Here is a 23,507-nt window from a genome sequence, read left to right as displayed (position 1 = left end):
ACATGATAGGGGGAAAAAGTTTAGTAGTTTGTACTATTGATATGTTTGCCCTCGTCAACAGGCTCGTTATTTCCGTTAGCGATGACCTCACCCTATCAACCTTGATGATTTGGAACTTCTGCGTGATATCAGCTGGGTTGGAAGGCAACCTGGACCGGCCTGAGACGAAACGGAGGAAAAGCGCTCGCTCCTCATTGGTGAACTCCTCCAGGCTACCTAATGTTCATCAGGCCTTATCCCGCCTTTCTGTCCTGCTGTAAAACTGTCACCTTACTCTCCTGATATCAAAGCCTTTTTGTACTACTGCACCTGACCTGCATATAGTTTAATTTATTTTAGGTACTGAAGTTGTAAAAGTTCCTTTTAAAAGAAAATGCCTTTTGTAAATAGTAATTACTGCAATTTAAATATTTTCCTTTATTGTTTTTATATTATGCATATAAGAACATGAAAGTGTATTTTATTACAGACGTATTGTTTTTACCTTGTTTTCATCGGTCAGTTTATGTATTGGATGCTTCTGGACTTCCGTGTGTTCAGTGAATTATGTGCAAATGCAGTAAAGAAAAGAATTTAATGATGAAACCCAATTGTGTTTTTTCAGTTTGTTCTACTGGGGTTAAAGTCGAAAAACAGTCAAAAAAGTCATTCAATCAGGAGAGACTTCATTAGAATTTCACAATAATTTATTACACATTGTACAAATGTGAATAGTGCAACGTCTTTGGCGATTGGACTCCATCCTGAAGGAAGACAATCGATGTTGATGAAGGGAGTTGCTGCGGAGTTATAAACAGCATAGTATAGGATGTCGAAAAAAGTCATGAAAAAGTCAGTGTACCATGTCGAAAAAGTCATAACTTTACTTAAGTTACTTTATTTTTAAAGTTGCTTTTTTAGTTACTTTACTTTTTAAAGTTACTTTTTTAGTTACTTTACTTTTTCAGTTACTTTTAAAGTTACTTTACTTTTAAAGTAACTTTTTTAGTTACTTTACTTTTTAGTTACTTTTTTAGTTACTTTACTTTTTTAGTTACTTTTAAAGTTACTTTACTTTTAAAGTTACTTTTTTAGTTACGTTACTTTTTTAGTTACTTTTAAAGTTACTTTACTTTTAAAGTTACTTTTTTAGTTACTTTACTTTTTTAGTTACTTTTAAAGTTACTTTACTTTTAAAGTTACTTTTTTAGTTACTTTATTTCTATTTGAAAAACTCTTATTCCGTATCCCTGTAGTGTTGATTCAGAGTAAGCACTGCATTAATTACAACACCTTGCACATTTGGAAAACCAAAACTACACATATCTTTAATTTCAACCAACATATAAACAGTACAGTACACTACCTTACAGGTTTGGCGAATAGAAGTCTGTGTTCAGTGCATAATGTGCATGGCATGGGAGAAGATACATTCATCACCAGGTTGACCACAGCTGGCCGCTTCACTCCTCTGTGTCAGAGCTGTCTGCTGCGTCGGTGTTGTGGGTCAGCATGTAGTTGTCGATGGAGGGGCAGTTGTGGATGGAGTAATGCAGACGCTCAGCGAGGATGGCCTGGCTCGTGTAAGGGGGCAGGCGAAACAGGAAGAAGCAGGTCTGTGCAGTAGGGAGGCCGTTGACGGGCTGTAGGACATGATAGGGGGAAAAGTTTAGTAGTTTGTACTATTGATATGTTTGCCCTCGTCAACAGGCTCGTTATTTCCGTTAGCGATGACCTCACCCTATCAACCTTGATGATTTGGAACTTCTGCGTGATATCAGCTGCGTTGGAAGGCAACCTGGACCGGCCAGAGACGAAACGGAGGAAAAGCACTCGCTCCTCATTGGTGAACTCCTCCAAGCTACCTAATGTTCATCAGGCCTTATCCCGCCTTTCTGTCCTGCTGTAAAACTGTCACCTTACTCTCCTGATATCAAAGCCTTTTTGTACTACTGCACCTGACCTGCATATAGTTTGATTTATTTTAGGTACTGAAGTTGTAAAAGTTCCTTTTAAAAGAAAATGCCTTTTGTAAATAGTAATTACTGCAATTTAAATATTTTCCTTTATTGTTTTTATATTATGCATATAAGAACATGAAAGTGTATTTTATTACAGACGTATTGTTTTTACCTTGTTTTCATCGGTCAGTTTATGTATTGGATGCTTCTGGACTTCCGTGTGTTCAGTGAATTATGTGCAAATGCAGTAAATAAAAGAATTTAATGATGAAACCCAATTGTGTTTTTTCAGTTTGTTCTACTGGGGTTAAAGTCGAAAAACAGTCAAAAAAGTCATTCAATCAGGAGAGACTTCATTAGAATTTCACAATAATTTATTACACATTGTACAAATGTGAATAGTGCAACGTCTTTGGCGATTGGACTCCATCCTGAAGGAAGACAATCGATGTTGATGAAGGGAGTTGCTGCGGAGTTATAAACAGCATAGTATAGGATGTCGAAAAAAGTCATGAAAAAGTCAGTGTACCATGTCGAAAAGTCATAACTTTACTTAAGTTACTTTATTTTTAAAGTTGCTCTTAAAGTTACTTTACTTTTAAAGTTACTTTTTTAGTTACTTTACTTTTTTAGTTACTTTTAAAGTTACTTTACTTTTAAAGTTACTTTTAAAGTTACTTTACTTTTTAGCTACTTTACTTTTAAAGTTACTTTATTAGTTACTTTACTTTTAAAGTTACTTTTTTAGTTACTTTACTTTTAAAGTTACTTTTTTAGTTACTTTACTTTTAAAGTTACTTTTTTAGTTACTTTACTTTTAAAGTTACTTTTTTAGTTACTTTACTTTTGTAGTTACTTTTAAAGTTACTTTACTTTTAAAGTTACTTTTTTAGTTACTTTACTTTTTTAGTTACTTTACTTTTAAAGTTACTTTTTAGTTACTTTACTTTTTTAGTTACTTTTAAAGTTACTTTACTTTTAAAGTTACTTTTTAGTTACTTTACCTTTAGAGTTACTTTTTCAGTTACTTTACTTTTAAAGTTACTTTTTTAGTTACTTTACTTTTAAAGTTACTTTACTTTTAAAGTTACTTTTTTAGTTACTTTATTTTTATTTGAAAAACTCTTATTCCGTATCCCTGTAGTGTTGATTCAGAGTAAGCACTGCATTAATTACAACACCTTACACATTTGGAAAACCAAAACTACACATATCTTTAATTTCAACCAACATATAAACAGTACAGTACACTACCTTACAGGTTTGGCGAATAGAAGTCTGTGTTCAGTGCATAATGTGCATGGCATGGGAGAAGATACATTCATCATGTTGACCACAGCTGGCCGCTTCACTCCTCTGTGTCGGAGCTGTCTGCTGCGTCGGTGTTGTGGGTCAGCATGTAGTTGTCGATGGAGGGGCAGTTGTGGATGGAGTAACGCAGACGCTCAGCGAGGATGACCTGGCTCGTGTAAGGGGGCAGGCGAAACAGGAAGAAGCAGGTCTGTGCAGTAGGGAGGCCGTTGACGGGCTGTAGGACATGATAGGGGGAAAAGTTTAGTAGTTTGTACTATTGATATGTTTGCCCTCGTCAACAGGCTCGTTATTTCCGTTAGCGATGACCTCACCCTATCAACCTTGATGATTTGGAACTTCTGCGTGATATCAGCTGGGTTGGAAGGCAACCTGGACCGGCCAGAGACGAAACGGAGGAAAAGCGCTCGCTCCTCATTGGTGAACTCCTCCAGGCTACCTAATGTTCATCAGGCCTTATCCCGCCTTTCTGTCCTGCTGTAAAACTGTCACCTTACTCTCCTGATATCAAAGCCTTTTTGTACTACTGCACCTGACCTGCATATAGTTTGATTTATTTTAGGTACTGAAGTTGTAAAAGTTCCTTTTAAAAGAAAATGCCTTTTGTAAATAGTAATTACTGCAATTTAAATATTTTCCTTTATTGTTTTTATATTATGCATATAAGAACATGAAAGTGTATTTTATTACAGACGTATTGTTTTTACCTTGTTTTCATCGGTCAGTTTATGTATTGGATGCTTCTGGACTTCCGTGTGTTCAGTGAATTATGTGCAAATGCAGTAAAGTAAAGAATTTAATGATGAAACCCAATTGTGTTTTTTCAGTTTGTTCTACTGGGGTTAAAGTCGAAAAACAGTCAAAAAAGTCATTCAATCAGGAGAGACTTCATTAGAATTTCACAATAATTTATTACACATTGTACAAATGTGAATAGTGCAACGTCTTTGGCGATTGGACTCCATCCTGAAGGAAGACAATCGATGTTGATGAAGGGAGTTGCTGCGGAGTTATACACAGCATAGTATAGGATGTCGAAAAAAGTCATGAAAAAGTCAGTGTACCATGTCAAAAAGTCATAACTTTACTTAAGTTACTTTATTTTTAAAGTTGCTCTTTAAAGTTACTTTACTTTTAAAGTTACTTTTTTAGTTACTTTACTTTTAAAGTTACTTTTTTAGTTACTTTACTTTTAAAGTTACTTTTTTAGTTACTTTACTTTTTAGTTACTTTTTTAGTTACTTTACTTTTTTAGTTACTTTTAAAGTTACTTTACTTTTAAAGTTACTTTTTTAGTTACTTTACTTTTAAAGTTACTTTTTTAGTTACTTTACTTTTTTAGTTACTTTTAAAGTTACTTTTTTAGTTACTTTACTTTTGTAGTTACTTTTTTAGTTACTTTACTTTTAAAGTTACTTTTTTAGTTACTTTTTTAGTTACTTTACTTTTAAAGTTACTTTTTTAGTTACTTTACTTTTAAAGTTACTTTTTTAGTTACTTTACTTTTAAAGTTACTTTTTTAGTTACTTTTAAAGTTACTTTACTTTTAAAGTTACTTTTAAAGTTACTTTACTTTTAAAGTTACTTTTTTAGTTACTTTACTTTTAAAGTTACTTTACTTTTTTAGTTACTTTTTTAGTTACTTTACTTTTAAAGTTACTTTTTTAGTTACTTTACTTTTTTAGTTACTTTTTTAGTTACTTTACTTTTAAAGTTACTTTTTTAGTTACTTTTAAAGTTACTTTACTTTCAAAGTTACTTTTTTATAGTTACTTTACGTTTTTAGTTACTTTTAAAGTTACTTTACTTTTAAAGTTACTTTTTCAGTTACTTTACATTTAAAGTTACTTTTTTAGTTACTTTATTTTTATTTGAAAAACTCTTATTCCGTATCCCTGTAGTGTTGATTCAGAGTAAGCACTGCATTAATTACAACACCTTGCACATTTGGAAAACCAAAACTACACATATCTTTAATTTCAACCAACATATAAACAGTACAGTACACTACCTTACAGGTTTGGCGAATAGAAGTCTGTGTTCAGTGCATAATGTGCATGGCATGGGAGAAGATACATTCATCACCAGGTTGACCACAGCTGGCCACTTCACTCCTCTGTGTCGGAGCTTTCTGCTGCGTCGGTGTTGTGGGTCAGCATGTAGTTGTCGATGGAGGGGCAGTTGTGGATGGAGTAACGCAGACGCTCAGCGAGGATGGCCTGGCTCGTGTAAGGGGGCAGGCGAAACAGGAAGAAGCAGGTCTGTGCAGTAGGGAGGCCGTTGACGGGCTGTAGGACATGATAGGGGGAAAAAGTTTAGTAGTTTGTACTATTGATATGTTTGCCCTCGTCAACAGGCTCGTTATTTCCGTTAGCGATGACCCGCCAGTACCTCCGACGTGCGGGAGGATACGAGGGCCCGTACATCGCTGCTTGCAGCTTTAATTTATTTTTAACATACTGTGTGACTTTTTTCGACATAATACGTGATGTTTTATGACGTATTTTCGACACACCATTGTATAACTTTTTTATTTTTGACATATTTGTATGTGTGCTATGAGTAACAATTGTGAAAGAAACTGGCCATACTTATTATTTGCAGTACAACTATTTATTAGAACTGGGAACTCAAACTTTTTGCAAAAAATACACACATACAGTACAAGCAATTACAATCTTTTAGTGTGTTAATTTAAATACATGATCCTTGTAAGACCTTAAAAACACCACAAATCTTTCAGGGGCAGGTTTCTCTTTCTAGTCACTATTTAATTTTTAAAGGTAGTAAATTCTGTGAGCTCAAGTACTTTGCACAAACATTTGCTCGCAATCAAATACGACATTAGAGATGTGCTTACTCTCAATAAACACAAATCTGCTTTGTAAAAGCAAACATGCAGTCACTAATCTAAAGATCTTCCGCTTACATGTGGCCCTGTGATACACTGTGAATTCACAGGTGATTGCACTTCATTACTAGACACAATGTCAAAAAATGTGAGTGTAACATTCAATCAACGGTACAAACCTCCGTTTCACAATAATAAATGACACATGCAGTCAAACACAGATCCAGTGTGAAACAGATTCAAATGACTTGTAGAAATGCCATATTTGTAAAAGCTGCTCACCAACAAATAATTCACAAACACCCAAAGAAGAACTCGCGTTTAATTTTGCCAAACTGATATTGAAAATGTGACAGCACATCTTAAACTTTAACAGCCGATGGACCACAGCGGTCTCCAAAGTTCTGTTGATTGTACATCATCAGTGTTGCATATTTATATTTAATACTGAACTAGAAACACAGACATGACCTCACTAACGCCAACATTTGCTGATCCAGGAAGCTAAAGAACTGCAAAAGGCGACATTACTTCAAAGGTACAAAAGTAAAACCAAAAAAATATATATACCTAAATACACTGTATAATTATTTAGTTTGTGTGTATATAGCAACAGTCATCTCTAAGGATAATGTCTGGATCAGTTAGTATTAGTGGGTCAAGGTTCATGATTTCGAGAAGGTGTATTTAAGTGAAAAAATTTAATTCAACTTAAAAACAGACGTGAAAATAGTTCATCAGTAAAAAGTCAATCCTTAATTTCCGTTTTCTCTCCGTCCACCGCACACATTGTACAACACATACTGCAAATGTCAAACAGTTGTAACAAAGCAGTTTGGGACTGAAACATGCTTACAGTACTAGTAGTCTAGAGACCATCTGACACTAACCATTCGTCAAGAAAAAGACTCAGAATGAGCTCTTTCTTTCTGATTGGAAGCTTCAAAATGGAATGGTTTGTCAAATGCAGTAAATATACTTCAGGTCAGGATATGCCTTACTCACTCATGTAAGTAGAAATGTCCCCATTTAAGACTAAGAGGGTTTTGTCGTACCATATAAAATGGTTTGCTCCTACTTGTTCTGAGGAAGGTTATCGCTAATTTGAAGAGTGACCGGGTTGCCCACTGATGTATAGCCGTAGGTCTGAGTTGACACTTTGGTTTTAAAGCTCTGCTGCCCCCCCTCAACTCTCTGCACCTCTGAGCAGTATGAAGGCTTCACTTCCAGCTTTGCGTGGCTCACTTGGATGGGGACGTGTCTCTCCGTCCTGGACTGGCCTCCGCTGGCTTGGGGGACTGCAGATGAGAAAAGGCTGCTGGAAAGATGCTCCCTGAAGCGGCCGAAGAAGCCGCTCCTCTGCCTCGGGACCATAACGGGCCGCCCCACGTTGAGGAGCACCGGCTGTCCCACTGTGGACCCGCCGATCTCCCTCTGGAGCACAGAGATCTCACAGGGCTTTTCTGCAGCAGGCTTGTGGGTGCTGGTGGAACCGTAGGTCTCTCCTTCTTCTGGGACGTAATCCTCCAAGTCTTCAAGGGTCAAAACACGGCCGCCTTGTGTCAGAATCTTAGGCTCCTGCTTTCCGAGCGAGTTGTGATCCTCGTCTTCATCATCAGGTTCAAAAATCACGGTTTGGTCATCCTCCGGGTCCTCACTGTCCTCTCCAGCTAGAGTGAGGACAGATGAGAGCTCATGTGGCTCTCCAGCGACTCCAGAGACAGAATCAGAGGTCACACTTCCCTCCTCCTCCTCTTCCCAGGACAGCGTCTGGCTGCTGATGTCCCCCTGCAGCTGGGCCTTGGCCTGCTCCACCAGCTTGTTGTTGGAATTGTTAGTGTTTGGGTTTTCCGGTGGAGATCTTTTGGGTCTGGAGGGAGTGGTTGCACGATCAGACCCTGCCGGTGAGATGCCCCTCCTCCTGGACAGCCTGGGAGATTTATTGACCTTGTACTCGATGACCTCCTCCACCTCGATCCACCTGGGCTTGCTCTCCATGACTCTGGCTTCAGCACCCTCCGGTTCAGTCACATAGAGGGTTGGGACGCCGGTCTTTCTCGGAGTGGGCATCCTCCTCGGCCTGGCTGAGAGGGGCTCTGGGGTGGAGGTCTCCGAGCGGTGGGCTCCAGCAAGAGTCAAGCCGGGGGACTTGTGCCTCCTCATACGGCTCTTCACCACAGTGGTTATAGTCTCTTCACTGGTGTAAAGAGAGAGAGAGAGAGAGAGAGACAACACAGACATTATAAAACTAGAGTGAAAAAGCTATCAGGCTGCATGCAGCTTTCACACCAATGATTGAAGCTGATGGGCTTACACCGCCACTCATAAGCCAACAGTGCAAAGTGACACTGATCTATGTAGGAAAAGCTCTTTCAAAGTCTGATGTTAAGTAGGCAGCACTTCCCACATGCCACCATAACATTTGCTGCGCGGCATATTGTGCGTTGCTACAGAAGGGATACAGATGCTGTGTGAGGAGCTGCAGTAATAAAGCTGCCGGTTAAAGAAGACAGCACCCTAGTGAGGAGAGCCCATCCTCTCATCACCCTTGTGTCAGAATCCTCATGCTTTAAATACTACACAACGATGCATACACGAGGCCACAGGGAGAAGCACACACACATGCAAAAGAACTATAAATCATCTTTAAGTACATTTCAACTTCTCGCAAGCAATGTCTACACAGCAAGACCAAAAATAAAACATTCAATGCATCTGTATGACACAGACTGCAGAGGAAATCTATCCTGAAACAAATAACTTTAACGATTCTTAATTTTGACACATGATCTCAAAGTTAGATACAAAGCTCTTTCTTATAGTCTAAGTAACATTTCTGACCGAATTACTTAACATGAAATGCACAGAGGAATTGTCGAGACGATGAACTGATGTCCAACCAGGCAACAGAAGACATGCTGCAGGCACAAAGTATTTGCCTAAATATAAAGTATGAAAATATGTCTGTTCACTTACATGATGATGGTTTTCTTTGGTATCCTCGTCTCCTGTTCAGTAACTATGGGCGGAAGCAGAATAAACGATATTTAACAGACAAAATGAAGCTAACCGTGAACAACAGTCACATCTAGAGAACTAAGATGCATGAGACGATTATGCATCTTTAACTAAAAACATGTGCATATTATACAAATAGTCTAGCGAGAGTGTGCTTTTGTGAGGACTGAGTCAGCGTTCCTACCTTCGATAGTGATGGCCTGCTCAGCAGGGCGAGCCACAGCAGAGGGTGGAACGAGATCAGCAGCACACTTGGCACTGCCCAGACGGTTAGACAACTGGCAAAAGCAGAGAATATATTTTTAGAGTCTCACAGATGAGTTATTGTTGCTAATTGATATCAACTGTACGAGAGTCAACATTTATACTTTTCCTCGTATACGTATTAATTAAATAACACTATCATCAAGTTTGTGATTCAAGTATGAATTTTTTTTAATGTCGACCAACCTCGCACTCATAGTGTCCGAGGTCTCTCTCCGTCAGGTTCTTTATCACCAAGACCAGAACTCCAGTGCGGAGCTCGCTGTAGGTCTGATACTTCTCCTGGTCAATCAGCAGACGGCCATCTTTGAACCACCTTGATAAATAAACACAGCCGGGGACGAGAAAAAGAGGTAAACACAGAGGGAAACGGGAGCTTCAAAGGACCTTCTGAATTCAATAAAAATGTTCGGCAAATGTCATACCTGATCTTGGGGTTGGGGGCGCTCTGTATGATGCAGGTGAACTGAGTGTCCTCACCAGACACAAATATAGCATTCCTCATTTTATTCACAAACCGGGGCGGCACTACAAGAAATATGTCAAAATATAATACATGTTTCAATCCTGGTTTCACAAAAAAATATGAATTCCAAAAGGTCTTTAACTTTGTCTGAAGTACAGTGTGACTAATTATTGGTATTTATAAATGAAAGCATTCACTATCACACCGTACACGTGTGCCACTTACTCTGAACAGTGATCTTGCCGAGAGTGCTGGCATTGCCAGCTGAGCTCGTAGCTAAGCACATATACTGGCCAGAATCATCTGCTGTCATGTTGTCCAAGATCAGTGTGCAGGAACCGTCCGGGTCCTCGATGATGATGTGGTGAGGATCTGCCTCCACAGTACGTCCATCTACATCCATCAAGTAAACACGGCGTTGATGAAACACATTTAGCCTCAGATGCTTCTTGTATACGGAAGTTAGTCTCTTAAGTGTGATGTACCATTGCTCCCCATTTGTCTGTAGAGTTTATTGTCCAATAGAGCAAATTACTTTAAAATAATGACGTACCCTTGTACCAAGTGATCGCTGGTTTGGGTACACCAGTGACTTTGCAGGCCAGCTTAACAGTCTGTCTCAGCTCTGCTGTGCAGTTTGCCAGAATTTCATCAAAGTCAGGAGGACCTGCAAAAGGAGATTAATCAGGAAAGGCAGTAGAGAATATCCAAAATACATTTTGAGTGATACAATAAAGAATCAGATGCAGAAAAGAAAATTGACTGTGTGTGTGTGTGTGTGTGTGTGTGTGTGTGTTCCACTCACTCCACGCAGGCGTGCTGTATCGCTGCTGCAGTTCTCTGAAGTCTCTCAGCCACGAGTTCTTGATGGTAATAGTTCGGGCCTGCAAGGTGTATTTCCTCACAGAGTCCTCACGTTCATGCCAGATCTCAAAGGCACGGTCGTCACCATCCACTGTCTCATTCACGTCAATGTTATTCAGCTGCAACAGGATGAAGGACACAGAAAACATCATTGAAGCTGGTGATCAGGAAAGGTGACGATAAAGAAGTTGTGATTATATTAAAAGTCGTACCTTCATCATGTTCTTAAAAGCATATGCTTGCGTGTCAGTGTTGCTGTCTCTCTTGGGTTTGCAGATTATACAGTAGTTCTTAAACAGGAACACGTGGCGGTTGTGACCTCTAGAGGACGACCTCATTCCTGGAGCCCCTTCCCACACTTGGAAGGGTCCCTGGTTTCAAAAGGAAAACAAAAAGAAATCAGTATATTTTTACATTCAAACAAACACAATCATGCCTGGAATCACAGTATTAAACAAACTCCACCTACCTGTCTCATTGGCTCTCCTAATACTTCCAGTGTGGCAGGATAGTTCTCAATCATGGAGACATGGTGGGTATTCTCAGAGCGCTGAGGGAGTGCAGACACCATGGCATAAGCTTCTTCCAGTAGGCAGCAGTTCTGGCCATTTTTTGCCTTGTTTCTGATGAGCTCCTGAAGATGTCAGGGAAGAGACTTCAATAAAACTGCAGTGGCAGAGATACAGGTCTAAAAGCAAATGTCTTACACGTGCAATCGATGTATTCCGATCTGTAATGCAGATAACTGAACCTCAAAGGTTCATGGACAGAGTGAGTCAAAGCTGTTACCTTGAGGGCGGCCTTGTACTTCTGAATCCTGTCCAGTGGCTGTTGGAGGCTGGCGTTGATGCTGCGTACTGGGGGGTCTGCAGGGTCTGCACTGGCTTGCACTTTCTGTGTGTACTCCTACAATGTAACGAAGGGAGGATTTTTAAAGTATATAAGAGTAAAAAGACATTACCATTTTAAATATGCTGGCAAAACAAAACTATTTTATAGTGAGGTAACAGATGTTAAGTTGAAGGGTTAAAGAATATAGGTTATCACGCACTGCATATCCCACAGCACCGCAACAACAGTTGCGCTGTTACCTTGAAGAAGCGGTGAACAGCTTTGTCACTGACAGCAGATTCAGCCTGACTCTGACCTACAAGATACACGAGGTACTTCTCAAAGCCCTCCTTGTTCTTCAGGAAGCACATGGCTACATCGTCATCTGTGTCACAGTCGTTCAACTTTGGAAGGAATGCCCTAAAAACAAAATTGTTAAGAAAGAATTGCATTGAGTATCTTACAGTAAACCTTACTCTGACTAAGATGACAAGTCGTCAAGAGGTGAGCTCACTTGCTATGGAAGGACTTGATGTCATCGACGTTCCTGAATATGGCTTCCTTCTGGCTGCTGACGTCGGGTGGTGCGTCGGGGTTGTCGGCATGCTTCAGGTGATGGGAGGTAAAGAATTCTATCTCTTTTACAAACTCGGATTCACCGTTTATCAGGTCCTGGATGAGTTGGCTAGGGACATGAAATAACAGTTGGTTATGATACATCCTTTAGTTCCAGTATTCTGTAAGTGAGTGGAGATATACTTAACTTACAATAACTTCCTCTTGTATTCACCCTCAGACATCTCCTCTACATTTGACTCTGGAAGGTCACTCGTATCCACAGAGAGCTGGAACAACACACATTTTTACTATTAATTTCATAATGTTCTTAAAAAGGGCCTCAAGACAATGAAGTAATAATTGTGAAAAAGGTTTAGATGTTATGTTGACGGGTAAGAGGCTTTAGTTTGAAGACGCACTTTGAGTTTCTTGTCCAGGTAGGCAGGGGAGACCCAGCCCTGACGGGACGGTGTGGTTTTGGTGGGTTTGGTCCGGACTAACCATTTGAGTGGATGAGCTGAGTCCAAAACCTCAACATACTGTCCCTCCTTTAGAGAGATGGATTCTTTGCTTGCTAACGTGGGGTTGGAGTCAGCCGTGGCCACATAGATGTCAAACATCTGAAAAAAAATATGATAACATTAAACTTATGAATGCAGTATGATTTAAAGCTGCATATTCTTGTCAATCTTGGTTCTATCGTCATTCCTGCTGCTCTGAGTGAGTACGAGCAGGATGAATGATTACAGCAAGCAAAAACAACTTTAATGAATATATATATATATATTTGGGAATGTGAATATTGTTTTAAAATGGACTTGAAAAAATGTGAATCCATCCTTTACCAGATTATATTTTGAAGTGATACCTGCTTATCTATGACAAAAACAAACACTGAAGTTTATAGTCAAACAAATCCAGACAACAATATATGGCACAGAGAATGTCTATACATCTCACCTCTCCCCTGGCATCCCCCTCATCGGATTCAGAGGAGGAGTCAGCAATGAGAGAGGGAGGACGAGAGCGACCGTGATGAGGGGATGGAGAAGGGGTCTTGGTCTCATCATCACTGTCCGCACCTGGTACGCGTAATGAAGCTGAGGCAGCAAGGACGGAGGGAGGTGATCAGAGGAAGACAGGTCAATTGTGCAAAGAAATAGAGCTCGTCCAATTAAAATAACTAAGGAAGGGATTATCATACTTTAGTTTGGCAGCTATTAGTGCTCAGTGTCAGAGCATGACGGAGGCCGGACCAGTCAACTCAAAGTCACATCTAAAAGCACTAACTCACTCTTTGCTGCCATCTACTGGTGCTTCGTTTACTTGCTAATGTTCGTCTAAACATTTAAATCATTACCCCTATGATTCATTTTAGAATGTAGGTCGTAATAATTACATGTTTGTGATGTAAAGGGAAAAAAAAGGAAGAACAAAAATCCACAACAATCATTTCTTTCTAAATGCTTTGCTGTGTGTTAGTATTGTGACGACATGCGAGAGAAAGCTACAGTACAGCAGATTATCTGAGCTCGCCACATACATGAGCACGTATTCCAACAATATGTTGGTAAGACTTCATAGTCATTTAAAATCTATTTGAAATCAATTTCAATTAGACGTTTCAGCAATTATAATGCTGACACAGGGAAAGAGGAAACTGTTGTGGCTGCACCTTCACATATAATATATATTTGTCCTGTATGTAAAAGGTAATGTTGTTAAAAAATGTTTCCACAAGTTACCTGTCTCCATAACTCAATGGGGAAATGTATATTAATTGTAAAGCTGATGCACTTGGGATACATACTGGTAGTTTTGGGCCAAGATTTCATCCACTGGAGCACTTCATGATTCTGTAAGCTGTCTGAATAACAAATTAATGATTGGATGAGAATATGTACTGATGGGATAGCTAAACTGATGGATGTAAAGGTGGTGAAGAAATGACGTGTGTATGAAGTAATGAGAAGTCATGTGCTCAAACATGCTGAAAAACAAGCACAAGAGAGGAACACGTTTGGTGTCAACCTCAAATCTGTTGGTTGGTGAATTCTAACTCAAGAATTGAAGAGCTAAAGCATTCACACTAAACAGCCTTGCTTGCACAATTCTTGAATAATCAGAGTGAATTCACTGAATTTCTGATTGGCGAGTAACAAAAACACCACAGAAGCACTGTATCCAACATAACGCGTGGATTACTTGTATACTTTCAGCATCTTTAGCGTAAGCAACTAGCAAAAGACATTCATGGCAGCCTGCATGTCTCATATGCAGTGTCACAACATTTACTACACAGTCTAATTTAGTAAAGGGATATAGGCAACCTGCACATTTTTATTCCCTTCACACACACACACACGCACCACACCGGCTGATTTAAGGCGTCCTCAGCATTTAAATCACCTGATATAGTATCGAACGGAAACCTATATAGCTTTGGGAGCCTTTGGCCTTGGTTGCTTATCTCTGAAGCTTTTGTGTTTTATCTGGTCACAGTTAGCTTGCTGCATGTATGATGACGACAGAATGAATCATTTCACACTGGGATTTCATCCCACCTTTAAACTAAGGGTACCTATCAGGGATGGATTAGTTAGTTGTACATGCAGCTGTTTACCTTTTTACACAGTCTGGAGCTGAAACATCTTTCTCTGTTTTTAAGTCCGTGTTCTAAGCTATCTACAAGTGAACGCTAACTTTGATGCTATCACATGGCATGCTGTCATACTTTGTCTGCAGTAAAATGTTTACATAATCATTGCTTTATCTTCGTTTGAACCAGATGTGAATGAGCCTGGTTGTGTTAAACTAAACTTGGTTTGTAGAAAGACATGAATCCACTGTTTAGTTTAACATAAGTCAAGTTTTACTGTAAATTCAGATTTCTGGAATATTGTAGAAAGTAGAAAGTACTTTGAACTGTAACTAGAATTTCTTTCAAAGTCAAATAAAATAGTTCAACATTGGTCCATAACATAAACTTACCTTGTGTAAACTTTGCTGACACCATTTCAGTGATCTGGGAGGTGAGTTTGATGAGGAATTCCTCTGAACCTACTTCACCTAGGTAGGCTGTTTTACTCTCTTAAAGCACACGCAAAGAAGAAAGAACACCATAAATATTGCAGTATTGATTCCAACAAAATAATGTGTTACTATAAATAACAAAAGATATAAATGCCAGTGTATAAGAGGATATTTCTCACCTTTTGCTCCGCCAGCTTCCTCCTCTGGAGCACTAACTGTAATTCCAAGAACCCTGAGGAGAGTAAATGTTACATTTTCGTTTCACATATGCATCTGTATAAAATATACTGTGCATACATGTTTGTTTTAATGTGAAAAAACTCACTCTGAGGCTTTGGTCTCCTTCTTTGGTTGTGGTGCTAGGGATGAGGGGTAGAAACACAAATATACAATTAAGATCAAACCCAGGAGAGAAACTGTAAGACGTTTTCACTCTACAAAGTGTCTTCTAGTTTATGAATATATATATAAAAGTCAATATCATTTCTACACAGAGCACCTGAATGACTTGGCTTTCCTTACCGTCATCAACCTCGAGGTGGGCAGTGCAGATGGACTGTCCGGCTCTATTTGTGGCAATGCAGGTGTAGGCGGCAGTGTATTCTGTGCCCACGTCCATCAAGATGAGGCTGTGCTGGCGCCCCGAGCTTGCTATTTTGTAACCCTTGGTATCAGGCTTGATCCACAGGACATCTTCCACTGACTCCTCCTTTAGCCACGAGACCATAGGAGTGGGGGAGCCTGAAAAAGTCACAGGCAGTATTGAGTATGTGTAACATAATATGAAACTTTTTGGATGTCCCCAGATTACTGCAGGTTTCAAAGGATGTTGAAACAATCGCACAGTCAATTTAACAAACCTTCTACTTTGACAGACAGAGTGATGCTGGCTCCTTGTTTCACCTTCCTGTTGCTGAACCTTTCAATGAAGCGGGGTGGCACCAGGGGCACCTTAGGGTCTGTGAAAATATAGTGTAAAACACAAGCACAGTCACTTATAACAACTGCTAACTATTTCTACTCCTAACTAGAGTAACTGGGCCAAGTTTGTTGGATAAATGTCAAATTACCTCTTTTATCTTGTGGCATAATCTCCCCTGGACCTGCAAAATATAGTTGTTACTGTATCTGTATCTAAACTGCATATTTTTTAAAGATCAAAGTCATATAGAAATACAGTATGCTCTTTTTGCGTAGGCAACAATTCAGGTGTTCAAACATACTCAGAACGATCAGGCGGGCAGAGGAGTAAGCAGAACCAGCTGCGTTGCTGATGTAAGCAGAGTACTCCCCCATATCCTCTTTCTTCACCTCCAGGATCTCCACGCAATGAACATCTCTCTCTGCCCGCAACAGAATCCTCTCTGAAGGTCGCAGAGGGTGGCTATCTTTGAACCAGTATATTCTGGGTTTGGGAAAGCCTGGAAGACAATAGGAATTTCAGAAACAACAAGATTTTTAGTCAGAGGCATTTTTTGCAGTGGGTTGACATCATTTTTTGAAGACAGCTAAAATGAGCTGTAACTCACCCTTCACTTTGAGCTGCATCTTTGCAATAGGTGAACCTGGACTGACATGAACATCACGAAGCTCGTCCACAACTTGTGGAAGCTGATCGTCTTCAGCTACAGACTCAAATGTCTCAGTTTCCCTGGACGAGGAAAGAAGAACAGCACATCTCAAGAATTCAGTATTTATTAATATTATAACATGCATTTATCAAAAATATTTTGAAAACACCATAATACACCATTCATAGTAAATTCACCTGGACATGTAGCCCTTGGCACTGATATAGGAAGACGTCTCAGTGGCATCAGCAGCAGTGTCATAATCTGAGCTGCACGACACTGACGGAAAAGATTGATATACAGCATTAAACAGTGAAATCAGGGACATCGTGAGTCTTTTGAGTTTAAGACTATGTCTACATTATGCCTCTTATTTAAACACAGGTCACTTTTGTAACAAAGTCTCAGAGTGAGGACATTTTTAAGTAGGGATATTTTCACCACTCTGCTTTTTCAAGATGCTAATTTAAGAGTTTTGTTTCAATTTAAGAGGTTAACTGTTGAATTGTTACAGCAACACTGTAATATGTTGGTGGATCTATGTTCCATAAAATCAGTACTTCAGCTTCAGTTACTAATTATGCGCCTCAACTTAATTTGCTGCAGTTAGATGTTGGTTTCATGTGTGGCAGGAAAGAGAAACATATATATCAATAGAATTGTTATTGTCCTATTTTTCTATTAGTATTTCCCTTGTATCAATGCTAAATGTAGACAAAGAATTAGGAATCTAAAGGAATGACAACACAGTCGTGATATTTCTACTGTCCATGTCATAGCTGTACTGGAAATATGTCAAGGTTTTTAACCCGAGATGTCATGTTGTGTTCATTTGGCCAGCTTTCCACAAAGGAAAGAAAGCTGCACCACCGAGGAAAAACTCATTTGCATTAAATACAGACAGATGAATACAAAGACAACAGCTCTCATAAACAATGCAACAATCTTTCGCCTTCAGTCAGAGGAAATGTAGTTGAGTAATTCTCAAGCCAAGGTACTCCCAAGCATTTGTAAAACAAACGTGTGCGTGCATTTTATTTTTGTTTACTCACTGTCAACCCTGAGTTCAGCCTTAGTGGCTGCGATGCCGCTGCTGTTCTCAGCTGTGCAACGATAGACGCCCATGTCAGTGGGCAGCACAGTGGTAATGATGAGTTGGTGGCAGCCCTCCTGGTCTTCATTGATCATGTAATGGTCATTCTCCTCCAGCAATTTGCCGTCCTTATACCAGCGAACGGTGGGAGTGGGCTTGCCAATCACAACACAGTCAAAGCTGACCGGATAACCATCTGGAACATCCTGAGTTTGTAGCTCTGTCAAGAAGACTGGAGCAGCTGGGAAACAGGAGAAAATAGTCAGAGAATCACGAAGTTAAAAATTAGAACATAGAACATTTGAATCATATTTATCTATTTATATATATATAGATAAATGTATCATCAAGCACTAAAGTAAGCACAAAACGGGACAGAAAGCTTCTTACGATATTGCTTGTTTTAAAATGAATCTATTAATGATTTAGAAAGTGTGTACAAATTGTGTATTGATCCTAACGGCCACTTCCATGCGTTTCTTACCTTGGGCTCCAGCCATAAATGCAGGGGGCTGACTCTCTTGTGTGGGGGTCTGTGTGCCATCTTGAGTGTAGCCCATCTTTCTAATTCGCAGCTCCACTTTGAGAGGCCCCGCCTCCAGGATGGTGGTCTCCACAGGAACCCCGTGGATTGTAAACATCTCCTGGAACCTCTTTGAGGCGACATCAGCCTCTGACCGTGAGTCAAAGCGAATGTAGATGTAACTGTCATCCTCTCTGTAAGAGTGGGGGTCTGGAGGACACAGGTCTCCTTCATCTGCGCTGAGAAACGGTTCTTCCTCAACATTTGGTGGGAGACGTGTGCGCAACAGGCGCCGGAGACGTCTGCTTGCCTGCCTCAGTGACTCGTCCATCTCACTTCCTGAGGAGCTCTCAGGCTCGCTGTCAGCACTGTAGCCCACGGTCAGTGGCCGTCGGCCAGATGATTCTCTCACCGTTCCTACTGTGACCTTACCACTGTGAGAAGTGACTCCAAACTTGTTGGTGACCTCACAGGTGTAAACCCCAGTATCCTTTGTGGTGATGGCAGTGATGACCAGAGAGCAAGTACCATCATTGTAGATATCGATATGGTTGTGCTTGCCATCCTGCAGTGGTTCTCCATCCTTCAGCCACCGCATCTTATCAGGTTTGCCCTCAGCCACACATTCTAGATGAATGGTGCCATTAGGTTCTTTAGTCTGGTCTTTGAAGGCCTCTTTAAAGACAGGTCGCATGTCCCTGCGGGCTTTGTAGCCCTTGAAGGCAGCTTGAATCTTAATGGCAGCATCTCTGAGCTCAGGCTCATCCTCTTTACTGATCTCCATCGTCTCTTCTGCAGGAACCTGTTTTGCATCCGTCTGCTGAATTGTAGCTGTTTCCACTTTAGTATGCAGCACTGTTCTCTGCTCTGCCATCTGGAAATTTTCAAAGAACCTCTCAGGGGTCATAGTCTTTGCCTCATTGGTCGCTGTGACAGTAGTTATGCTGCTCTTCTTGAGGTAGGAGGTAAGCGTTGAACCCCCAGGAACAGACTCATTCTCAGAGCTGGTGACCAATTTGGACTCTGTCTGCGTCTTAGACACAGTGGTCTGCCCTTGCTCTCCTGATTTTATTTCCACTTTCTCAGCGGACTTCACATCTTTCTGCACCGATTTATTTTGACCACCAACAACGTCCTCCGGTTGTTCAGTGATGGAGTCCAGAGTTGGCTCTCGACTCATGCGCCGTTTCTTGGCCGATTCCTCCCATAGCTCATGGACATCACCTTCTTCAGCAGCTTCTGGAGGCAGACTGGGTTGCCCCATCATCTCTGTCTCTCCCTCTTTCACCTCTATACCTATAACCACAATGAAGTTTTGTAGATGATACTATGTTGTTATAGAAGTTACCGTCAGTACCCACACAGCATAAAACCTACTAAACCCTGTGGATTAAAACTGTGGAGCTGTCTAAATATGACAACAAAATAAATGTCATAATTGTTGGTAAACAATGTACTGTAAAGCCAAAAAGTACCACAATTCTGACAAGGGTTTTGATCTCATATCTCCATCTTGTGTAAAACACTGAAGTTAACGGAGCAATAATATGCAAAGTGTCCTGGCAAACAAGCAAACTCAAGTACACTATTTCATAAACTAAACCACACATCCACTCACCAAGCTGCACAGTCTGAGGCAACTCAACGGGCTCTCCAGTCCCAGCTCTGTTGTTGGCTGCCACTCTAAACCTGTAGCCGCTCCCCGGGACAAGATTTTCAACCACAAACTCTGTGTTGCACACAGGTTCAGAATGACATGGAAGCCATAGGGCACTGTCTGCCAGCCGCATCTCCACCTTGTAGCCCAGAATGGGACTCCCTCCATCATGTAAAGGAGTGAACCAAGAGAGGGTGACCGACTTTTCAGTCTTACTGAGGACCTCTGCGTCCTCTGGAGGATCAGGTACAGCTGTTAAGAGGGAAAGAAGCAGGCGTTAGATGCTTCTATGAACAGTTAAGAACTAAACAGATTGCAATGTTTATCATTCATTCTCTGTTTTCTACAGTATCAAGACTATCTCTCCATCATGTTACATGTGGAGTTGCCACGCAGAGCACAGAACTGGAATACATTAGTAGGTGGAATAATTAACTTAGAGACGCATGGTTACGTGTGGTTACACTTACTGATGATGGTGAGCTTGGCCAAAGAGAGAGCATCTCTTGCAGCAAATGTAATTTCCTGCTGTGGCAAAAGAGGTGCCGCTCTCAGGACGAGGCGATACGAACATCCGTCAGCCCTCATAGCCCAGAGGTCACTGGGCTTGATCTCAACACCATTAGCGTACCAGGATACTTCTGCCACAGGGACAAGCTCGGTGAGCTCAACACAAAACTCAACCTTCTCACCCACTGCAGCCACTTTGTCCTCCAGAGCCTTGACAACATCCAGCTGCCAGCCTTATAGGAAAAAATAGACCGGATGAAATGTAGGTTTATTATATCAGAATGCATCATTCAGGAGAAATAATGCCATGAATGCAACTTCAAAGTCTTGAAGCATTCCTTTGGATGACTCACCTTTGACAGAGAGTTGGGCCGATGTGGACGCTGCGCCAGCTTTGAAGGTCACTGTGCAACTGTCTTTCACTCTCAACTCTTTCAGCAGCAGCAGATGACGACGACCATTCTCAAACGTCACAATTTCAGCATTAGGAGACTCCTTAACCGGTTTCCCATCGAGGAGCCAGCGGCAATCTTTGCTCTCAGGACGAGAGATGGCACACTCAAACAGCGCTTCACCTCCATCAAAGGTTTCTACATTCTCCAGGCCCTGGACAATGTCAATGGGTTTGCCTGTAAAGAAAACAAAGAAAAAACAAGATTTTAAGAAGACTGCAATATTTCGGAAGTTAAATAATTTGGGATTTGTCAACAAAGGGCACATCATTTATGATGGTCAGCAACAGATCAGTTTATGTGGCCACATATAGTAATTATGGGACTTAAGGGAGCAGAGGAGACTCCCTAGAGGTTGGTGCTTTTTCCATGTGGAAGGAAGCTCACCTTCCACGTAAAGTGAAGCGACCGCGCAGGCCCCCTCTGCCTCACAGGAGTACGCGCCCCTGTCCTCAGCGGACACACGGCTAATGTACAAGCGTGCCACATTCCAGTCCTGCTCCACTAACACCCTTCGGCCATCAGGCTGCAATGGCTGCCCGTCTTTTTTCCACTGAGCCTTGACCGGCCTTGAGTACTGGCAGATGAACTCAGCCGGTTGGTTCTCAAGCACCCGAAGGTCCTCCATCTCGCTCACCACTTCAACTGTGGGATCTGAGGTTGGGGGCAGGGGTCATAGGGTGAGGGCTTGGCTATTAGATATAAGGATAAGTGAAGGATATGTCGAATGACATTTGGGCTTTATAACCCCCCAAAAAAATATTGAAGTGATATTCATATGTGAGTGATTATTATTGTGTTTTTATGGATTGTACAGGACAAATTGTATGTGCCATGGTACAGTATTTTATAAATTAAAATATAAGCTGTCTTACAATATATTTTACTGTCCATTGTGACCACTGTGTTATCTTATATGAGCTCTGAAAATGAATAAGGGGTCAAAAAGCCCAACCATCAAGATTCAGGTTAATGGTCACAATCCACGCAGCTGATGAGGGGGGGGGGGGGGGATGCAAATACTAAAGTCATAAGTTAGGTTAGGTCACGGATGGGTGGAGCAGCACTTTCCGAACACTTTTCAGTGTTTTACTAACTCTGTACAATAAAACTCGGATCAAATCTTAGCATCGCCAAAATCAAGCCGACTGTATGTTTTCACTAAATCCAACCACCACATTTGTATGATTCATCATTTACATGAGGAATACATTCAGGGCTGCCCATTAAACCACATCATAATCACGATCATGTTTTGACTCCAACCAATAAACCTGAACAAGTGACAATTGACAATTTAAGAGTGCGTGGTCTTCAATAATGACTCGAGGGATCCCAATCCCTGCCTCACTGGCAGACCACTGCCGATCTGCCAGTGAGGTTACTGACACAGTCATCACAGACGGATGTTTCCAGCAAGCAGTGAATAACAAATCTTTTCTTCCCAAACACAGTGGTGACTGCAGGAGGGGTCCCTTTCAAAGAGGATTCACTCAACATTTTCTGTCTCTTTTTAACAGACGTTTGGCTAAAGCGTCACTAGCAATCATAACACTTGGCAGTATTCAGTGCATCTCTGAAATGCAGCTGACAACGTACAAATGCTGCCGATCTGCCAGTGAGGTTACTGACACAGTCATTCACCATCCATGAGTGTGCCTCCAACAGGCACCGGTCCTTTGTTTTTGAATACAAAAAGAAATTGCGAAACAGCAGGAAGACATCAGAGACGTCAGTCAACAAGCAGCAGCTCCCAATTAGCCACCAGGACTGCTAACCTTAACAATAGATTGACCTCGCCGTGAGGAAAACTTCTGGTGGGGATGATGAAGATTTAACCAATTAAGCCAACAGGTAATCAGCACGGCCAAGGGTGTTTTATTACAAAGTTTGAATGCGGACCGATTTTTTTGTCGGATTAGCTCTAGTCATGGCTGTACAATAACTATCTTCTGTTGATAACAGTTGACGACTGAGTGAGTGTTTACGTATCCGAAAGTTGTATACGGTCTGAGTGTTCAATTGTATTCATGTTTTCAAGAAGACATCCTGATTATGTGTCATACCTTATTTTGATGAAAAGATTTGAACAATTAGAGGGAGCAACAGTTAGAGATATTAAACTGCTTTGTTCTCCAAAATGGATGAACAGTTGTGAGTAACAATTGTGATCTCAAAAGTGAGAAACACTAATCGTGATTATCATTGATTTGTTTCATTTGTGCAGCCCAACATACAGCACATAGGAAGGATTCACAAATAATCTAAAGAAGGAGCAGAAATAAAATGTCTCAATATTTCTTTTTTAAAATGAATTGCTGATACTTTCTTTTCACCAGCATATCTGACTCCAGGTTTTTCTCCAGATGTTTAGGTTTGTTGAGTCCTTTGAGTAGTACTCAAATAAAACGTTGCTGTGGTGCTGCACCCAGTGGTATGTTTTGATTGTATCAAAGCATACAGCATGGAACTATCTACTGCATTATTATTATTAATGGAATGAGGAACAATGCTGCTCATGCATGAGGAAGCACTGAAATGCACTGAAACAATTAATCTATTCAT

General features: G+C 40.7%; 1 protein-coding gene across 1 annotated transcript in view; it reads right to left on the bottom strand.

The window, feature by feature from the left end:
• Window positions 1-6,406: 6,406 nt before the first annotated feature.
• obscnb (obscurin, cytoskeletal calmodulin and titin-interacting RhoGEF b) overlaps window positions 6,407-23,507 on the bottom strand; it is a 54,339-nt gene continuing 37,238 nt past the window's right edge. Inside the window, exons 59-90 of the mRNA XM_079173381.1 lie at window positions 21,330-21,596; window positions 20,844-21,119; window positions 20,451-20,723; window positions 19,942-20,232; window positions 18,285-19,619; window positions 17,760-18,041; window positions 16,905-16,986; window positions 16,666-16,787; window positions 16,360-16,557; window positions 16,207-16,239; window positions 15,997-16,095; window positions 15,659-15,877; window positions 15,462-15,495; window positions 15,316-15,368; window positions 15,095-15,193; window positions 13,914-13,970; window positions 13,064-13,203; window positions 12,523-12,723; window positions 12,314-12,390; window positions 12,060-12,230; window positions 11,806-11,965; window positions 11,504-11,620; window positions 11,184-11,348; window positions 10,927-11,085; window positions 10,656-10,833; window positions 10,404-10,517; window positions 10,076-10,243; window positions 9,810-9,912; window positions 9,571-9,700; window positions 9,305-9,398; window positions 9,079-9,121; window positions 6,407-8,299 (exon numbers count right to left, since the gene is read on the bottom strand). Coding sequence (XP_079029507.1) covers window positions 7,177-8,299; window positions 9,079-9,121; window positions 9,305-9,398; window positions 9,571-9,700; window positions 9,810-9,912; window positions 10,076-10,243; window positions 10,404-10,517; window positions 10,656-10,833; window positions 10,927-11,085; window positions 11,184-11,348; window positions 11,504-11,620; window positions 11,806-11,965; window positions 12,060-12,230; window positions 12,314-12,390; window positions 12,523-12,723; window positions 13,064-13,203; window positions 13,914-13,970; window positions 15,095-15,193; window positions 15,316-15,368; window positions 15,462-15,495; window positions 15,659-15,877; window positions 15,997-16,095; window positions 16,207-16,239; window positions 16,360-16,557; window positions 16,666-16,787; window positions 16,905-16,986; window positions 17,760-18,041; window positions 18,285-19,619; window positions 19,942-20,232; window positions 20,451-20,723; window positions 20,844-21,119; window positions 21,330-21,596 — 6,863 coding nt within the window. The 3' untranslated portion in view covers window positions 6,407-7,176. The remainder of the gene's footprint in view (window positions 8,300-9,078; window positions 9,122-9,304; window positions 9,399-9,570; window positions 9,701-9,809; window positions 9,913-10,075; window positions 10,244-10,403; window positions 10,518-10,655; window positions 10,834-10,926; window positions 11,086-11,183; window positions 11,349-11,503; window positions 11,621-11,805; window positions 11,966-12,059; window positions 12,231-12,313; window positions 12,391-12,522; window positions 12,724-13,063; window positions 13,204-13,913; window positions 13,971-15,094; window positions 15,194-15,315; window positions 15,369-15,461; window positions 15,496-15,658; window positions 15,878-15,996; window positions 16,096-16,206; window positions 16,240-16,359; window positions 16,558-16,665; window positions 16,788-16,904; window positions 16,987-17,759; window positions 18,042-18,284; window positions 19,620-19,941; window positions 20,233-20,450; window positions 20,724-20,843; window positions 21,120-21,329; window positions 21,597-23,507) is intronic.

Source organism: Pholis gunnellus, assembly GCF_910591455.1.
Source record: "Pholis gunnellus genome assembly, chromosome: 14".
Taxonomy (NCBI): Eukaryota; Metazoa; Chordata; class Actinopteri; order Perciformes; family Pholidae; genus Pholis; species Pholis gunnellus.
This window is presented reverse-complemented; position numbering and strand designations above follow the sequence as displayed.